Source organism: Brachyhypopomus gauderio, chromosome 12 (assembly GCF_052324685.1).
Source record: "Brachyhypopomus gauderio isolate BG-103 chromosome 12, BGAUD_0.2, whole genome shotgun sequence".
Taxonomy (NCBI): Eukaryota; Metazoa; Chordata; class Actinopteri; order Gymnotiformes; family Hypopomidae; genus Brachyhypopomus; species Brachyhypopomus gauderio.
Window position 1 is genome coordinate 10,572,768 of NC_135222.1, and position 18,130 is coordinate 10,590,897.

Consider the following 18,130-nt stretch of genomic DNA (forward strand, 5'->3'; position numbering starts at 1 on the left):
CAGGTTGGATGGACTTTGGTCCTCCTACAACAGGTCCCAATGGTGGTGAAATAGTACCCATTAAAAGGATTAGTAACATTTATCCTAACATCTGTTCCAGTCCAACTGAAGTGGAGTGCAGAGCAAAACTCTTCCCTGCATTGCCACTTTCACAGCTAGGTCAGTCAGTAATCTGTAATGCACAGAATGGATTGATATGTCTGAACCAAAACCAGGGTCTTCAACAGCAGTGCTTTGACTATGAGATTAGAGTACTCTGTTGTGAAACAAATTGCCCAACAATTCCTACAACAACATTTGGCCCTAGTCCTACAACAACAAGTGGTCCAAGTCCTACAACAACTATGACGCTAACCACTACGACATCACCAACAACAACATCCACAACAACAACAACAAAACCAACAACTCAAACTTCCACAACAACAACCACTACAACAACACCACCACCAACAACACCAACAACTCAAACTTCCACAACAACAACCACAACAACACCAACCCCTACCCCAACAACGGGAGGATGCACCAAGTCTTGCAAATGGTCAGGTTGGATGGACTTTGGTCCTCCTACAACAGGTCCCAATGGTGGTGAAATAGTACCCATTAAAAGGATTAGTAACATTTATCCTAACATCTGTTCCAGTCCAACTGAAGTGGAGTGCAGAGCAAAACTCTTCCCTGCATTGCCACTTTCACAGCTAGGTCAGTCAGTGATCTGTAATGCACAGAATGGATTGATATGTCTGAACCAAAAGCAGGGTCTTCAACAGCAATGCTTTGACTATGAGATTAGAGTACTCTGTTGTGAAACAAATTGCCCAACAACAATTCCTACAACAACATTTGGCCCTAGTCCTACGACAACAAGTGGTCCAAGTCCTACAACAACTACGACGACAACCACTACGACATCACCAACATCAACAACAACAATAAAACCAACAACTTTACCAACAACTCCAACTTCCACAACAACTACAACAACACCAACAACTCAAACTTCCACAACAACAACCTCAACAACACCAACAACAACACCAACAACTCAAACTTCCACAACAACCACAACAACACCAACCCCTACCCCAACAACGGGAGGATGCACCAAGTCTTGCAAATGGTCAGGTTGGATGGACTTTGGTCCTCCTACAACAGGTCCCAATGGTGGTGAAATAGTACCCATTAAAAGGATTAGTAACATTTATCCTAACATCTGTTCCAGTCCAACTGAAGTGGAGTGCAGAGCAAAACTCTTCCCTGCATTGCCACTTTCACAGCTAGGTCAGTCAGTGATCTGTAATGCACAGAATGGATTGATATGTCTGAACCAAAACCAGGGTCTTCAACAGCAGTGCTTTGACTATGAGATTAGAGTACTCTGTTGTGAAACAAATTGCCCAACAATTCCTACAACATTTGGCCCTAGTCCTACAACAACAAGTGGTCCAAGTCCTACAACAACTATGACGCTAACCACTACGACATCACCAACAACAACATCCACAACAACAACAACAAAACCAACAACTCAAACTTCCACAACAACAACCACTACAACAACAACACCAACAACAACACCAACAACTCAAACTTCCACAACAACAACCACAACAACACCAACCCCTACCCCAACAACGGGAGGATGCACCAAGTCTTGCAAATGGTCAGGTTGGATGGACTTTGGTCCTCCTACAACAGGTCCCAATGGTGGTGAAATAGTACCCATTAAAAGGATTAGTAACATTTATCCTAACATCTGTTCCAGTCCAACTGAAGTGGAGTGCAGAGCAAAACTCTTCCCTGCATTGCCACTTTCACAGCTAGGTCAGTCAGTAATCTGTAATGCACAGAATGGATTGATATGTCTGAACCAAAATCAGGGTCTTCAACAGCAGTGCTTTGACTATGAGATTAGAGTACTCTGTTGTGAAACAAATTGCCCAACAATTCCTACAACAACATTTGGCCCTAGTCCTACAACAACAAGTGCTCCAAGTCCTACAACAACTATGACGCTAACCACTACGACATCACCAACAACAACATCCACAACAACATCCACAACAACAACAACAAAACCAACAACTCAAACTTCCACAACAACAACCACTACAACAACAACACCAACAACAACACCAACAACTCAAACTTCCACAACAACAACAACCACAACAACACCAACAACAACACCAACAACTCAAACTTCCACAACAACAACCACAACAACACCAACCCCTACCCCAACAACGGGAGGATGCACCAAGTCTTGCAAATGGTCAGGTTGGATGGACTTTGGTCCTCCAACAACAGGTCCCAATGGTGGTGAAATAGTACCCATTAAAAGGATTAGTAACATTTTTCCTAACATCTGTTCCAGTCCAACTGAAGTGGAGTGCAGAGCAAAACTCTTCCCTGCATTGCCACTTTCACAGCTAGGACAGTCAGTAATCTGTAATGCACAGAATGGATTGATATGTCTGAACCAAAACCAGGGTCTTCAACAGCAGTGCTTTGACTATGAGATTAGAGTACTCTGTTGTGAAACAAATTGCCCAACAACAATTCCTACAACAACATTAGGCCCTAGTCCTACGACAACAAGTGGTCCAAGTCCTACAACAACTATGACGCCAACCACTACGACATCACCAACATCAACAACAACAATAAAACCAACAACTTTACCAACAACTCCAACTTCCACAACAACTACAACAACACCAACAACTCAAACTTTCACAACAACAACCTCAACAACACCAACAACAACACCAACAACTCAAACTTCCACAACAACCACAACAACACCAACCCCTACCCCAACAACGGGAGGATGCACCAAGTCTTGCAAATGGTCAGGTTGGATGGACTTTGGTCCTCCTACAACAGGTCCCAATGGTGGTGAAATAGTACCCATTAAAAGGATTAGTAACATTTATCCTAACATCTGTTCCAGTCCAACTGAAGTGGAGTGCAGAGCAAAACTCTTCCCTGCATTGCCACTTTCACAGCTAGGTCAGTCAGTAATCTGTAATGCACAGAATGGATTGATATGTCTGAACCAAAACCAGGGTCTTCAACAGCAGTGCTTTGACTATGAGATTAGAGTATTCTGTTGTGAAACAAATTGCCCAACAACAAGTGGTCCAAGTCCAACAACAACGCCAACCACCACATCACCAACAACAACAACAACAACAAAACCAACCACTTTACCAAGTTCAACTTCCACAACAACAACCACAACAACACCAACCCCTACCCCAACAACGGGAGGATGCACCAAGTCTTGCAAATGGTCAGGTTGGATGGACTTTGGTCCTCCTACAACAGGTCCCAATGGTGGTGAAATAGTACCCATTAAAAGGATTAGCAACATTTATCCTAACATCTGTTCCGGTCCGACTAAAGTGGAGTGCAGAGCAAAACTCTTCCCTGCATTGCCACTTTCACAGCTAGGTCAGTCAGTAATCTGTAATGCACAGAATGGATTGATATGTCTGAACCAAAACCAGGGTCTTCAACAGCAGTGCTTTGACTATGAGATTAGAGTACTCTGTTGTGAAACAAATTGCCCAACAACAAGTGGTCCAAGTCCAACAACAACGCCAACCACCACATCACCAACAACAACAACAACAACAAAACCAACCACTTTACCAAGTTCAACTTCCACAACAACAACCACAACAACACCAACCCCTACCCCAACAACGGGAGGATGCACCAAGTCTTGCAAATGGTCAGGTTGGATGGACTTTGGTCCTCCTACAACAGGTCCCAATGGTGGTGAAATAGTACCCATTAAAAAGATTAGTAACATTTATCCTAACATCTGTTCCAGTCCGACTAAAGTGGAGTGCAGAGCAAAACTCTTCCCTGCATTGCCACTTTCACAGCTAGGTCAGTCAGTAATCTGTAATGCACAGAATGGATTGATATGTCTGAACCAAAACCAGGGTCTTCAACAGCAGTGCTTTGACTATGAGATTAAAGTACTCTGTTGTGAAACACATTGCCCAACACCAACATTACCTACAACTACATCAACCCCCCTCTCTTCCACAACAACACTGACATCAGTTACACCATTAAAATCATCATCTACAACTTTTAATATCATCACTGGATCTACCAAAACATTGACTCCCTCCCACAATTGTGCCTGCATCATTAATGGAAAGCATGTATCTCCAGGTAATACAGTTTTTTTTAGATTTTTTTTTTGCTTTTTAAATATGCTTTATTATAAGCATCTATTTTATTACAGTTTTATTTCCATTTTTTAATCACTGTATTGATTATGTTTTCAATTTGTTTTTTCTCTTATGTCAGGTTCCATTGTTTATAATGTAAGTGATGCTGATGGTTGGTGTTATGTTGCAACATGTGTTGAGACTGATCATGATGCATGTGTTGTCCAATCAAACATATCTCCATGTCCTGTAAGTACAACTACATCAACACCAACTACGGCTCCTTTGGAAGGCAACTGTGACAAACACAAGCCACCCCTAAAGGTAATAAATCACATAGTCCCATCCAGTTATCCATTATAATCAGTCCACTCAGCTGTATTTTATTTTCTGTCTACATTGAATCAACTTTTATCTGCCTTTTGATATAATTCATCAGTCAAACATTGATGAATAATTTCAATTTATTTATTTTTGGTCATACTATACTTGATCCTATTAATTTCTCAAGGAAATTTCAATGTTAGCTTTGATTATTCACTATAATTATGGTTTGTTTGTTTTTTTCAGAATGGTGAAATTATACCAGATGGGAAATGTTCCAATATTACATGCATTAATGGAACAATCAAACATGAAGATAAACATTGTGAGCCTGCAGTTTTGCCTGTGTGTGTTAACAATCACCCACCACAGAAAGTCACTGATGCATCTGGGTGCTGTTCTGAGTATGATTGCCAATGTGAGTATATTACATTACTGACAGCCTCAGCTTATCAATTCTATCCAATAAAGGTTTTCTCTGCGCACTGTAATACACTCTCACTATTGCTGTATTAAAATATAATGGGTGTATTGTGTCTTGTTTAGGTACCTGCAGAGGTTTTGGTGATCCACATTACATTACTTTTGATGGAACATACTATCCATTTCAAGGAAACTGCTCTTATGTCCTGGTCAAAGAAATAAATCCAAAATATAACTTCAGTGTCATCATTGACAACGTCTACTGTGGTTCTCAAGATGGTCTGTCCTGTCCTAAGTCTCTGACAGTCTACTACAAATCCTATGTGATTAATATGTCACAGAATGTTTCCAATGGAGTTGTCACAAACTTGGTAAGAAACTTAATGATTTCTATCATTCAATTGTAAAAGTAGCGTTCTTTTGAATTGCTGAAGCATAAATCACCTTTTTTTTGATAAAATATAAATTTCTGATTAATTAAGAGATTTCGAGGGCACTCTTAATAAGGAATTATTAGGAGCTCAACCCAATGAGCCATTATTTTATTTTCCAAAACTAGATTTTGTTGCTATAATTTCAGTCTCAGTGATGTGGTGTGGTGTGCAGCTGTTGACCTGTGTGGTTGCATTTGGGTTGATGGAATAATTCTGATTAATTCTGCCAAGTGTTATTTTTTGTAAGAATGTAGTTTTTTTATGTGATTCACAAGTTAATGACACTTGGCACAAGTTAATAAAGATACTACTGTATATTGTGTAGCATGTGAATATACTCTAGATAATGAAAAAATTTCCCTCTTTTCTGATGTAGATCTACATTGATCACAAGCGAGAGATGCTACCATATGAGAACAAAGACTTCAGAATCACAGACAATGGCATTGAGTCACTACTAGTGATACCAGAAATTGGCGCACAAGTGACCTTCGCTGGCATGATGTTTTTTATAAATCTCCCATGGCAAAAGTTCCATGGTAATACTGAGGGACAGTGTGGTAAGTTTCTGGTCTTTTTGTTCAAGTCATATTTGCTACTGAAATATTCCTTTAATCCATGCACTTGATATTTGTTACTTTTTTCACTTACTATAAAATCACAGTGTAACGTGGCGAGGATAAGGCAAAAAGCCAAGACAACACGTAGTCAAATGTAAACGTATTTGTTTAATTAGCAAAGGATACCGTTTATTAGCACTGGTCGAAACATAGAATGCAAAACAATAACTGACAGACATTGACTAACACATACACTTAAATACACAGACAAAACAAGACATGGGTGCATGACATGACTTTAATGAGACAAGGAGCTGGAGACAAGAATAACACAGGCTCCGTCCGAAATGCCGTACTTCCCTCCTATACATTACGCTAAAGCAGTATGCAATATAGGGTAGTATATCCGAACACATAGTATGCATTAAATAGTAAACAATAAATGAAAAGTACGGTCCTACGGTCCTATTCTGTGCCATTTTGAAGTATGTCATTGCAGCACACTGTCCTATCCATGATCATGTGATGTCATGTGATATAGGTAAAATGGCAGATGTAGTATGTCCGAGGCTGTATGCATACTGCCCAGTCACTTATTGAAGGAATGTACTACTTTAACAGTTGAGCAGAATATAATGCATTGAAATTTAGTGTGTACTGCTTAAGTATGCCATTTCGGATTGAGCCACAAACTCACACACACACCAGAAGACACATGGAAGTACATATATGGACATGAATGGAAGCAACAACAAACACACCGTGATACACTGACTTGATCTTATGTTTTCTTATTAGTGTCATCATGTTTGATACTTTCATAGCATTCTCCTCTCCCAAAATATTTTGGAAAATGTATACAGAAGCATTAAAAACAACATTTTGCCTTCCTGTAAAACAAACAAAAAAAATTATATTTCACATGGCTCAGATTCATAAATATATCATGAATTATCTACATCAGCATTCCACTTGTAGAATATATTTTTCTTAACAATTTTGTTTTTGATGCAACTTATTGCAACTGCGTAACGATTTTATTGGCAGAACTATAAAAATATATTTAGAAATGTATTTCAGATAAACATCTGTTTTGCAGAAACAAAATGTATAATTCTGCCATTTTTGTACATACAAAGTTGTAATGGTGCGATAGGGTGCTAGCCTTGCTACTACCAGGCAATAACCAATGAGAGGAGAGCATATACAGTCAATGGAGGAGAGTAATATCAGTGTTTCTAGGCTAATGAACGTGTACAGGGAAACAGGAGCATGTACTAACAGGAAGGAACCAACAAGGGAACAAACAGAGAACCTAAACTAACCAAACAAATAACACAAACACAAACAGGGCATCTAAACTCAGCAGATACAGTACATGAGCAACAAACACTAAAGAGATAGACAAGATATTAAAGCGTGAACAGAGAATGTAGAACGAGACATAATTTATGAGAGCAAGGACACAAACCAGGAATAACGTGCAAGAACCGAGTGGGGAAACAAGCAACATGTACGGATATTGACCCACAAGGGACTACTAGCAGGACAGGGACTAAATAACAAGCCAAATGAACACAGAAACAAGGGACAGCTGCAAACAATAAACGGGGAGTGAACAAACCGAAGAAAAACCATGGCAACTAAAGAAAAGGGGAGCTAAAGGAAAAGACATGACTGAGAGGTAGGTGTGGAGCCAGGTATGACACAAGTTCACCAAGTTTGAATGCCTATTTTTATTATGTATTTTAGGGACATGTGATAATAACCGCACAGATGATTGCCGTTTACCAAATGGTACTGTTATTTCATCCTGCGAAAAAATGGCTCCCTTCTGGCAAGTTCATGATAATGACAGCTACTGCCCACCACCAGTACCTGTGCCTACACCTGTACCATGCACACCTTCTCCAGTCTGTGATATTATTAGCAGCAAGTAAGTACTACTGCCAAAACTATAACATTTTATACCTGTTTTTGATCTATAATTTACTATATTTATCTTTTTTTGCCATAGAAATGTAATTGTTTCTTAAATATTTATTCAAATAAAAATGTACCTTTCCATATGTTTAAATGATTTTTAACAGGGTCTTTGAGACGTGCCACAAGATTATTCCATATGAGTACTATGAGATAGCTTGCAACTTTGACGTGTGCCACACGAACAGCGCAACGATAGGCTGTGTCAGTTTGCAGCTGTATGCAGACCAGTGTGCTCTAGCAGGAGTCTGTGTCGACTGGAGAGGAGCTACAGATGGAGTATGTGGTGAGTGTAGTAAAGCATGTTTGCGGTAAGACAGTTGAATTTTAAAATTCACTAACAGTGGTCACGAGCATCTATGTTTTATGCATGCAGATTTCAAATGTGAAGCCCCCACAGTATACAAACCTTGTGGTCCTCAAATTTCACAAACCTGTGATGCAAGGTACCCTGAAATAAAATAAAAAGACACAATTCCTTTGAAGACATTCTGAATAATAAATCATATAAACAATTATGCTTTTCAATGATGTATATACAGACAACCACTTTTTGCCCTACCATTGCAGGTTTAACTTGAAATTTATAAGTGACAGAAATGCTTTCAGTGCTTTGGAAACCATGCACTGGGAAGGCTGCTACTGCCCAGAAGGCACTACACAATTGGCCCCAGATATGAATGTCTGTCTTCCTAACTGCAGTAAGTTCTTACTGTGGTATGTCCAAAGTTCAAACTAACTTTATTAAAAAGAACTGGTCTGTCAGTGCAAGTATGATAGTGGTAGAGGTTGTTTTTATTCAACACACCCCAAATGAATTGAACTAATAATCTCCCTATTTTTTAAATTATTATTAGGCATTTGCAGGTTGCCTAACAAACAATGGAAAATGGTAAGACAAGAAGATTTAGGTATTTCACTTGTTTTCTTTCAACATTCTCAATGTAGTTTTATAATAAAATGCAAATTGTCCTCAGGCTGGCGAGACATGGATTACAGATTGTAAGATGTGCACATGTCATGCAGAGAGCTTGACTGTGTCCTGTGAGGCTCTCTCCTGTCCTACACAAGAACCTGTTAAATGTGATCAGAAGGGTCAGGTGGAAATCACGGAAACAGTTGGGTGCTGCCATAAAGCCATATGTGGTAAGTCATATGGCAGAGATGACATGATGGGTTTACATGTTACTGCAGAAACACTGAATGCAGACAAACAAAGGTTTTGCTTCTGATTCTACTGAAAGTAGTAGCAAGTACCCAACATATAATGACATATTTTTAATGTATGTATATTTTTAATATATAATATATATTAAATTAACCTATTATTAACAGCTATATAACAGTATTGATTTACATGTTTGTATTACTTTGATTATGATCCATTCACAGTATGTGATGGCCATCTTTGTCCCAATGAAAGCCACACTTGCCCTCTTGGATTCACTCAGATTATTAAAATGGGAGTCTGCTGCCCATCCTACAGCTGTGGTGAGTGTGCATTAGTATGTGTAACTGCTAGGTTCCTCCTAGATATTTCATAGACGTGGACATGTAACCAATCCACTGTCGTCTCTCTCTTATCTTTGCAGTACCTACAAAAGTCTGTGTGTTCAACGGCTCTCAATATACGGTAAGACTTCTTTGAGGTGACATACACCAAAATGTAATTTATAAAAAAAAATGAAGTAGCAAAGTGAAGCTCAAAGCTAGTGTAGATAAAATTCAGTGTGGTCAAATTTTAAATAATTATGGCAGTGATATCTTTCTCCTTAAAATGTAATGCATGAGTTAATATCCTTAAGATTCAATGCATCAATTCTGTTCAATGTCAGATTTACTGTTGGCCAACCAATTCATGTAATGATGATAAAGAACCATGTAATATTATATATTCCATTCATTTTTCTTTTCTGTTTGTTACAGCCTGGTGTACCTGTTCCTGTGAATAAATGTGAGCAGTGTCTTTGTACTAATCAGACTGATTCCCAAAGTGGCCTGCTCAAAATTCAGTGCCATCCTCTTCAATGTGAAACACACTGCCCACTGGTGAGAAGTGGCATCCGTGCCATCTGACTATTACATAAAACACAGCTGCCAGTTAAAAGACCCTCGTTAAATTAAGCTGAATATTATTCAGAAATAAATTAAGTGTAAGAATAAAGATGTTTTTCTGTTCATCTTACATTCAGTCTGTTTTTTCTGTATTTTAAGGGGTATTCATACCAGCCAGTTGTAGGAGGATGCTGTGGACGCTGTGTGCAGAACAGCTGTGTGGCCAGATTTGACAACATCACTGAAACCATCCAAGTGAGTTTCAAATACACTGACCAGCAGCACATTCTGACCATTAACATCATGTTTATTTGGTATATAGTGAGTAGTATACTCACTGCTCAGACACAAACAACACAAATGTTGTTTTAATGTGGGTGACCCATTGACTGTATATATAAGTGGACTGGACGACACGAGTGAAAAGTGAAGCCTCCGTTAGTCAGCTGCCCTCTAGTGGCTGTCTGCAGTACAACTTTTAACCCTGCCCATTCCCATGTAAGTGAACGGGCCGGACGAGAAACTTTCAGTTTTTATTACACGTAAAATAAGTTTTTTGAGCAATTATATGTTGTCAATTCTATAACACCCCATTGCGTTAGTATCTCTCCCAGTGTTTTTCTCAGTGATAAACAGATTTTATAGAAGTTATTAAGTGTTATTTAAAGGGGTGTGGCGATAAGGTGATTGACAGTTAATAGCTGCGTTGTTTGACATCTAATACCAGACGCTCAAACGTGAACGCGCTCAACATCAAAACTCTCGACAGCAGTATTAAAACCTTTTACGTTTGTTACGTAAATACGTTACGTATTTTGTAAAACGTCAAAAGTTTCTATACTGGTGGGCATATCCTAATGAATGTCGGGGCGGAGATACGGTCTCTGGCGGAGATACTGTCCTGCCTACCGGTTCTAATGCGCATGCTCTGGCTCCAATTTTCAAGATGGCAGCGTCCGTGCGGCCATCTTGGTGGCTTCAAAAACTCACAATGGGAGTCAACGGTGACTTACCGTCCATTATATATACAGTCAATGGGGTGACCTTTTTGATTTAATCTCTTAGGCTGTATAGAATTGTGCATATGCTGTCCATGGTACTGATATCATGAAAGCTGGAGCAGGGGTCACTCAACGTGTGCTGCATATCCAATATGATTCATTCTACAAAATGGTATTATATTCACAGAAAGAAAATGGGTGCTCAAAAATTTCCTTTAACATTAAGCAAAATGATGATCACTGAGTATTCTAAGCTGTTTAAATTAAGACAGGAAGAAATACTGCAGTTACTAAATCTAAACTCAGTTTCAGTTTGTCCATTATTATTGAACAATAGTCAAAAACATCAACATCACATGGCACTGAAGTAAAGAACACACATTGTCCTTTATTCATGTCATTGTCCACAGACATGGATTCTCTTTGTCCCAAAATTGAGGAGAAGTAAACATGACATTTGGCTGGGGGTGTTGGTATTTTTAAATGGTTGTAGGTTGTACGCCGGTTGTTGGTGGTCTATCAGGATGATACATTTTTATATATTTCTAAATATTGTCCTGGAGAAAGCTTCTTGTCCATGAGGTCATTGTAATACACTGTACTTCATCATTCAGATCTCTCACAAATTCTATCCAGTACTCTATCCCTTTTGTGCACACTACGCCCAATCTACTTTCAGTTCTTTGAACTGGAAATGTGCAGCTTCAGCCTTCAGCTCCCTCACTGCTGTCATTTCACCTACAGTACATCTGAGTGTTTTGCACAGTCACATTCTCTTCCTAAATCTTACTTCCTGTGACATTTCACATAGTAAGCATACTTCTCTGTATGCAGCTTTTGTCAGTCTGTTGTTCACAATATACTTTGTGATTTTTCCTGTTTCTCCTTAGCCTGGTCAAGTCTGGACTCCATCCGGGAATAAGTGTATGAAGTTTGAATGTGTGAAAATTGGCTCGCAGTTCATTGTAATTGAGGCAAGAATTGTTTGTCCAAAGATCAATGAAGAGGACTGCATTCCTGTAAGTTGACCTCAGACAGACACAAACAGGCACAAAAACATAAAGAATAAACTGACGCAATTACTCAAAAAATTTTATTTAAATCAAATGATTCCTACAGCTTCATGATACATTTTCTTTATTTCATGCAGGGAACAGTAGTTGTTGGTCCTAATGGTTGCTGCATTACCTGTAAGTATTTGAAATCAAACAAAAAATTTAAAAATCATATTTTTTTTGTAAAACTATATTTACATATAAATATGTAAATGTAATATAAATTGATAAAATGAAAATGTTTGATCTCTCCAGGTATAAACAAGACTAAGAATTGCCATGTTAGCAAGTCGTCCACATACCTTGAGAGTAACGGTTGCAGGACTGCAAAACAAGTAGAGATGACAACTTGTGAAGGCTCCTGTAGCACATCTTCCGCGTGAGTGACAAGAAGAAAATCTCCATCACAGTTCCATTAAAATATTCCTGTGCTAAATCTTAGAAAAACACACATTTTTACACATTTTGTGTAATTTTTACTCCATTTTTTCTACTGATATTCCTTTGTAAAATGGTTTTAATTACATGGTTACAATGCATGGTTTTAATTACACTATAAAATCTTTCATAGATTTCCTAATGTAATTAAACGATTTTCAATGTACTTGACCAAAATGTAACTACCCGAAATTACTATTTTTTATAGATAGTATTTTACATTCTTGTTAACCAGCATTTTACCCTTACATAAACAAATGTGAACAATGCAGAAATGTTCAATAATGAAAAAAAAGTATTTATTTGAAGTAGGATATGAAGAGCATAGATGGAGGCTAAATGCTCAGAGTTATAGAGAATATATGTAATAAAGTAAAAAATTACTTGAGGTTATTTTAGCACCTCTAGAACTCTTAAACCAATAACTTTTAAACCAAGCAATGAACAAAGAAACACTATGCAGTGGCCAGGAAATGCCGCTAAGGGGCAGCATACATGCCTGCTAAATATCTGCTAAGTTAATATTGGAAACTTATTTTGCAGAGGAATTTGTTTAGTATTGTCCTGTAGAATCTGGGAAAAAATATTCACATCCTGTTTTCTAACCTCCTCAGATACTCTATGCAAGCCATGGCAATGCAGCATTCATGTTCCTGTTGCCAGGAATTGGTTACCAGCAAGAAAGAAGCAGAACTGTTGTGTTCAGATGGATCTAAGGTCATACACAGCTATATCTTTATTGAAAAGTGTGGCTGCATGGAGACAGAATGCACAGTAAAGGAGACTGCCACGCTCAGACAGCAACGCAAGCAGCGGTGGTCTGGCTTGGAGTAACTTCAATCTGCTCAAATCAATACAAACCCATCTATGACTTTGCTTGCAGTCCATTCTGCTTTCCTGGATCATCTGACCACATCTCTCTGAATATTTTGTCTTTGTCTTTCATTTAATATTGTTTTTTTCTGATGCTTAAAATTCAATAAATGTCAGCAATTAACATGTTGTCATATCTCATTTGTATGAAAGGGCAATATATTCAAATGAAATGAATGAAGTTACTGATGCACAGAAATAATGTTTTAGCACAGAGGAAGCAATGATCCTGAGAAGTATGAAACCATAATCAGGAATTAAAGTGAGGAATATACACAAGAATATGTCTATTAGCATATAGGCACTATTAAAACTTAGCACTACCTCTTAAACCTCTTAAAACACAGTTTTAAAGAACATGCTTTAATGGATACTCTTAAGCCCACATGCCCAGGTCTTTATAAAATGAGATTTTATTTTTTTTTAATCAGTCAAACTCACCCAATAAATCTTATTTGGTAAAGACATCACATCAATGTGAGATTGCTGAAGAAGTATGGCATGCCATCTAAAATGGTTAGCAATGTCTGTGGGGTTAGTATTTAGAGCATCCTGATCAGTGACATCACAGTCTGGTTTGGGTTCAGTAAAGGACTGTACGGATTTCAGGGACAAGTCACAAAACTAGCTCAGGAACAGTTTTTATGCATGGGCTGTCAGACTTGTGAACACACACACACACACACACTACACACACACACATGTTTTTTGCTTCTGAACTCTTGGCATACTATGAGCGGGACATTTTACACTTTACTATTAATTTTTTTTTTTTTCACAGGAAATGTTAACATCTTACTGCTCATAGCCAATCATTACATTTCAGTGAACACTTGACATTTAACTGTCCACTAAACTATGCAATGACTTTTTTGCACATGCATAATACAGCCTACCTCATATGAACGTAAACCATACCTCACACATGAGATTTTAACTTCTCATATGTGCATAATATATTCTATTTTCTTATCGATCCTTTTTTTCCTTCTTTTTTGTCATATTTATGTATTTTATATTATTAATTTGTTAGCTGGAAGGAACACAGATTAAGAATTTCATTGTTCAGAATGCTTGCTGGGTATACAACAATAAGCTCTTATTTAGATATGTAAAAAGAATGCAGGACATTTATTCACCTATTGTAATTCAGCTGGTTTAACAACTGCTCCCACAATACCCTACACCCCAGAGGAAGACACAAATGGGTGGATGGGCATCACATGAGTAAAGGGGGGGGAGGCCTTGTAAAAATGAAATGTACATTCTCTTTCAGAAAAGTATCATAAAAGAATCTGCTCAGTAGACAAAGGCCTGTATATTTAGTAATCACTGTTGATATTAGAGTAGGGCAGTGTGCAAACAAATCTACAAGCCAGAGTTTCTGATTCTCATGACACATAACACATGACACCCCCCATCCCACCAAATGCAATTATGAACTTTTGTTTGGATCATATTAATATTTCCATTTATCTGATCTAAATAGTATGATTATACATCTTATCACTTATCATTACACATCACATTGTTTAAGCTGTGTATGTCATTGTATGACAAGAGACCGTAGGTGGTAGTCTTCTTGTTTATCAATACTACAGATATAACCAAACCATTTTGAGATCTGTGTATGTCACTAACTGCTTGCTTTTGACAGCAAAACTAGAACTGGAGGTTTATTTGGCCTAGCTTTGGTTTTGGTCTTTGGCTTTTAAGAATTTAAAATCAGTTCACAACTTGTTGTTCTGAATTTCCTTTTTGTAACTTTACCACATCAAAAAATTACCAACAGCACCAACTTAAACATGATAAATTGCCTGTGTACAGGGGCCCTCCCTCTGTACCACCTCTGGTACATATTTATACAATTCAAAGCCAATTCAACATTCACATAATGTCTTTTCTCTGTTCACCTCTGTCACCTTAGTTTAATCTTTATTGGCAAATGTCAGTACAGTACATCAATCATTACCTTGCGTGTTTGAATTACGCTGCCGAACTATTGATTTCAGTCCTGCATCCTGAACTGAGTTTACTCCAAGAGGATATTAAGCTTCATCTATTTACCTAGTGACTGTGAAATAATAGCATTAACCAACAGCAAATCCACCTACAGTAAAGTATGACGGGGTGAGTTACCAAATATTCCTCAGAGAGTTGAACAAACAGGCACTACGCACATAGCCTCTGGTAATTGAATAGTTCTGAATATTGAGGGCAGGGCCTGAAAGAGCTGATCACACCCATTTTGTCATAATTGTTATTTTTATTTATTATTATTATCATTATTATTATTATTATTATTATTATTATTATTATTATTGTTATTATTATTATTATTATTATTATTATATTTTCTCATATTGAGAACAACTGACACATGGTGCTTCATAATAATTGTAAAACTCAGCAGAGCATAAAATTATGTCTGTTTGAATCAAGAATACAACTTTAAGGACATTCAGAATGTTCATGCTGTGACATCACACTGTAAAACCAGTGTATTTTGAGTAATACAATCATTTTAAGGTCCTCTGCTCTAATCAATTTGACTGAAAGTATCATTGCTTTTACTCTTGTGAATATCACTTTCTGACCATTGTTTCTAAAACAGAGCTGGCCTTAAATGTGTTAGATAAAAAAATTATGAAAAATGTATGAAAATATCATAGAAAATGTACAAGTATAACTAAAGCTTGCACTGATTGTTAATAACCCACTATGAAAGACTGCATAGTCACAGACAACACCATAGAGAATGTTGACTACCACAGCTTGGTTGCCTAAGAGTAAAGTGTTTGTACAGTTCAAACAGAGAAAATGGGTTTATTGGTTTGATTAAGCAGTGAGTTTTTGTTTCCTCATAGTTAACTCCTTGTGTCATGCTTGACATCTGCACAGTTCACCATATCACATACTTTCATATTCAGTGAATGCATATGCCTATCGCAACTGGTTGTAGGCAGCATGATGTGCTGTAGGGGAATATATTTAAGGGAGGGAAAGCACTGACTGTAACATCACTGTCTGCACACAGAAGTTCCATTTTCTTGTACAGGTTTTCAGGAAATGTACTGGAGTAGTCTAAAAAATGTGAGATTCAGAGCAAGTGCTCTGTTTACACAGCAGATCTATTTGCAGCAAATTTATTTGAAACCCCACTAGCTATTAATTACTCATTACTTCAAAACTTTAAAATAGCCAGTTTTTGTTCTTTGAGATGATTCAATTCTATGTGACTATTTCTTTGTGCTGACATGCTGAACAACATGTTTATCAAATGATCTTCTTTATAAGGGTGGTCTGCTGAACCGAAATTAAAACCATATCCAATTATTTATTTAAACACTAATTGGTGTTATCAGGGCTATGTGATCATCAGGGGCTAGCTAATTGTATATATATTTATAAGTTAATGTTGGCTGCATGGCACAGAGATCATGCAAAGATAATGCCGGAGCTGCATAAAGAGAGTTACTGTTGAAGTGAATTGGTAAACACAATTATATAGAAGTTTTCCAGGCTTACGGTAATTTTATATTCACAGCCAGGTGTCCCAAAATGTATGAAAGATCATCAATCATTGAACAATCAATCATCCTTCGATCATCTTGTCATCTATCATACTGAACACTCTCTATTTAAGATGATCTTAACACTACACTGCTTTTTGCAAATGAAGCCCTAAACTGTAGTCTAATACAGCACTCTAATGACAAAAGTCTCATCTCCATGTCCTTACTAATTCAATTTATTCAACAGCATATTGAGTAAGAATGTGTGATTGAATGAAAAAAACATTTATATTTTACACGTTCTGTGGAACAATCTAGGCTTTTTTCTCAACAGTATTTGTATATTAAGCTGTGGACCATTGTAATTTTTTTGAGAAACTTTTCTCATAGGACCATTTTGTGGTTGTCTGTAAGACATGTAGCAAAAGTAACTTGAACTTTGGAATTGGAGGAAAATGTTGAATCTAAGACATCCTCACAGCTTCATAGACACCTTTCTTGTATTGCATATCTTAAGTTGCACATATTTTCTGTGGTAATAGTTCAGTGAAGTTGTAGTAGATAGAGATTTAGTTTCAATTAGTCCAGAAACTCTCCTGAACAACTGGAGAGTCCTGCTTTTACAAAACAATCTTACAAGTAACCAAGTAGCTATAATGAAACTAATAATTGTATATTACTCCCTAAACATTAGGGCCAATTATTCTACTTGGAGTAATTTTTTTGGTCAGGATGCAGATCCTGGAAAAGCATGACTCAGACTATTGATCCAAATAAAAATGAATCCAACTGAGAAGCGTAATCATCATATAGGTTTTGGGTCTGTGTTCAAGACATTGAGTCACTGTTCTAGATTAATGTATCATGCTTTAATGCATTATTCAAAACTTAGCTTTGGGATGGGCACTGACATTTATTATTTGTTTAATAATGGAATGTCATCAAGTACTGTCACTCATCCAATATGTTCACTCAAATTGGCTAACAGCTATAACCTCTAAGCAATAAGTACAAATAAACTATAAAAATGAAAATATATGATAAGGCAAGATACTCTGTTATAATTTGGTTTTCCATGTACAAAAAGCCTCACATGAAGCCAATATGCACAAGAAAGGTGGTTTCATGTAGTGTGGTCCATGAAGGGATTTACCTTTGGGAAAGTTAAATTAACTGTAGCCCCACCTTCACCAAAGTTCAACAATCTGTCCCTCCTCCAAGACAAGCAGTATAAATCTGTGAGCAAAACCTGTCTCATTGAATCTGTGGG

General features: G+C 37.4%; 1 protein-coding gene across 1 annotated transcript; it reads left to right on the plus strand.

Annotated features, from left to right (window-relative positions):
* Positions 1 to 217: 217 nt before the first annotated feature.
* Positions 218 to 13,426, plus strand: LOC143527805 (uncharacterized). The gene is made up of 19 exons (XM_077023103.1): positions 218 to 4,200; positions 4,339 to 4,523; positions 4,770 to 4,941; positions 5,070 to 5,317; positions 5,757 to 5,940; positions 7,693 to 7,876; positions 8,031 to 8,209; positions 8,300 to 8,369; positions 8,494 to 8,624; positions 8,781 to 8,815; positions 8,901 to 9,069; positions 9,316 to 9,414; positions 9,516 to 9,556; positions 9,850 to 9,972; positions 10,138 to 10,233; positions 11,870 to 11,998; positions 12,130 to 12,169; positions 12,290 to 12,413; positions 13,087 to 13,426. Exons 1-19 carry the CDS (start codon positions 345 to 347, stop codon positions 13,304 to 13,306), a joined length of 6,285 nt encoding a protein of 2,094 aa, XP_076879218.1. The 5' UTR covers positions 218 to 344; the 3' UTR covers positions 13,307 to 13,426.
* The last annotated feature ends 4,704 nt before the right edge of the window (positions 13,427 to 18,130 follow it).

What these genes read in the sequence shown, in the direction of transcription:
- LOC143527805 (XM_077023103.1), top strand. Translation starts at nt 345, where the DNA reads ATGACGCTAACCACTACGACATCACCAACAACAACATCCACAACAACA. An exon ending in TGTCTGTCTTCCTAACTGCA is followed by an intron (nt 8,625 to 8,780) that starts GTAAGTTCTTAC and finishes AATTATTATTAG; the next exon opens with GCATTTGCAGGTTGCCTAAC. An exon ending in TCAACGGCTCTCAATATACG is followed by an intron (nt 9,557 to 9,849) that starts GTAAGACTTCTT and finishes TGTTTGTTACAG; the next exon opens with CCTGGTGTACCTGTTCCTGT.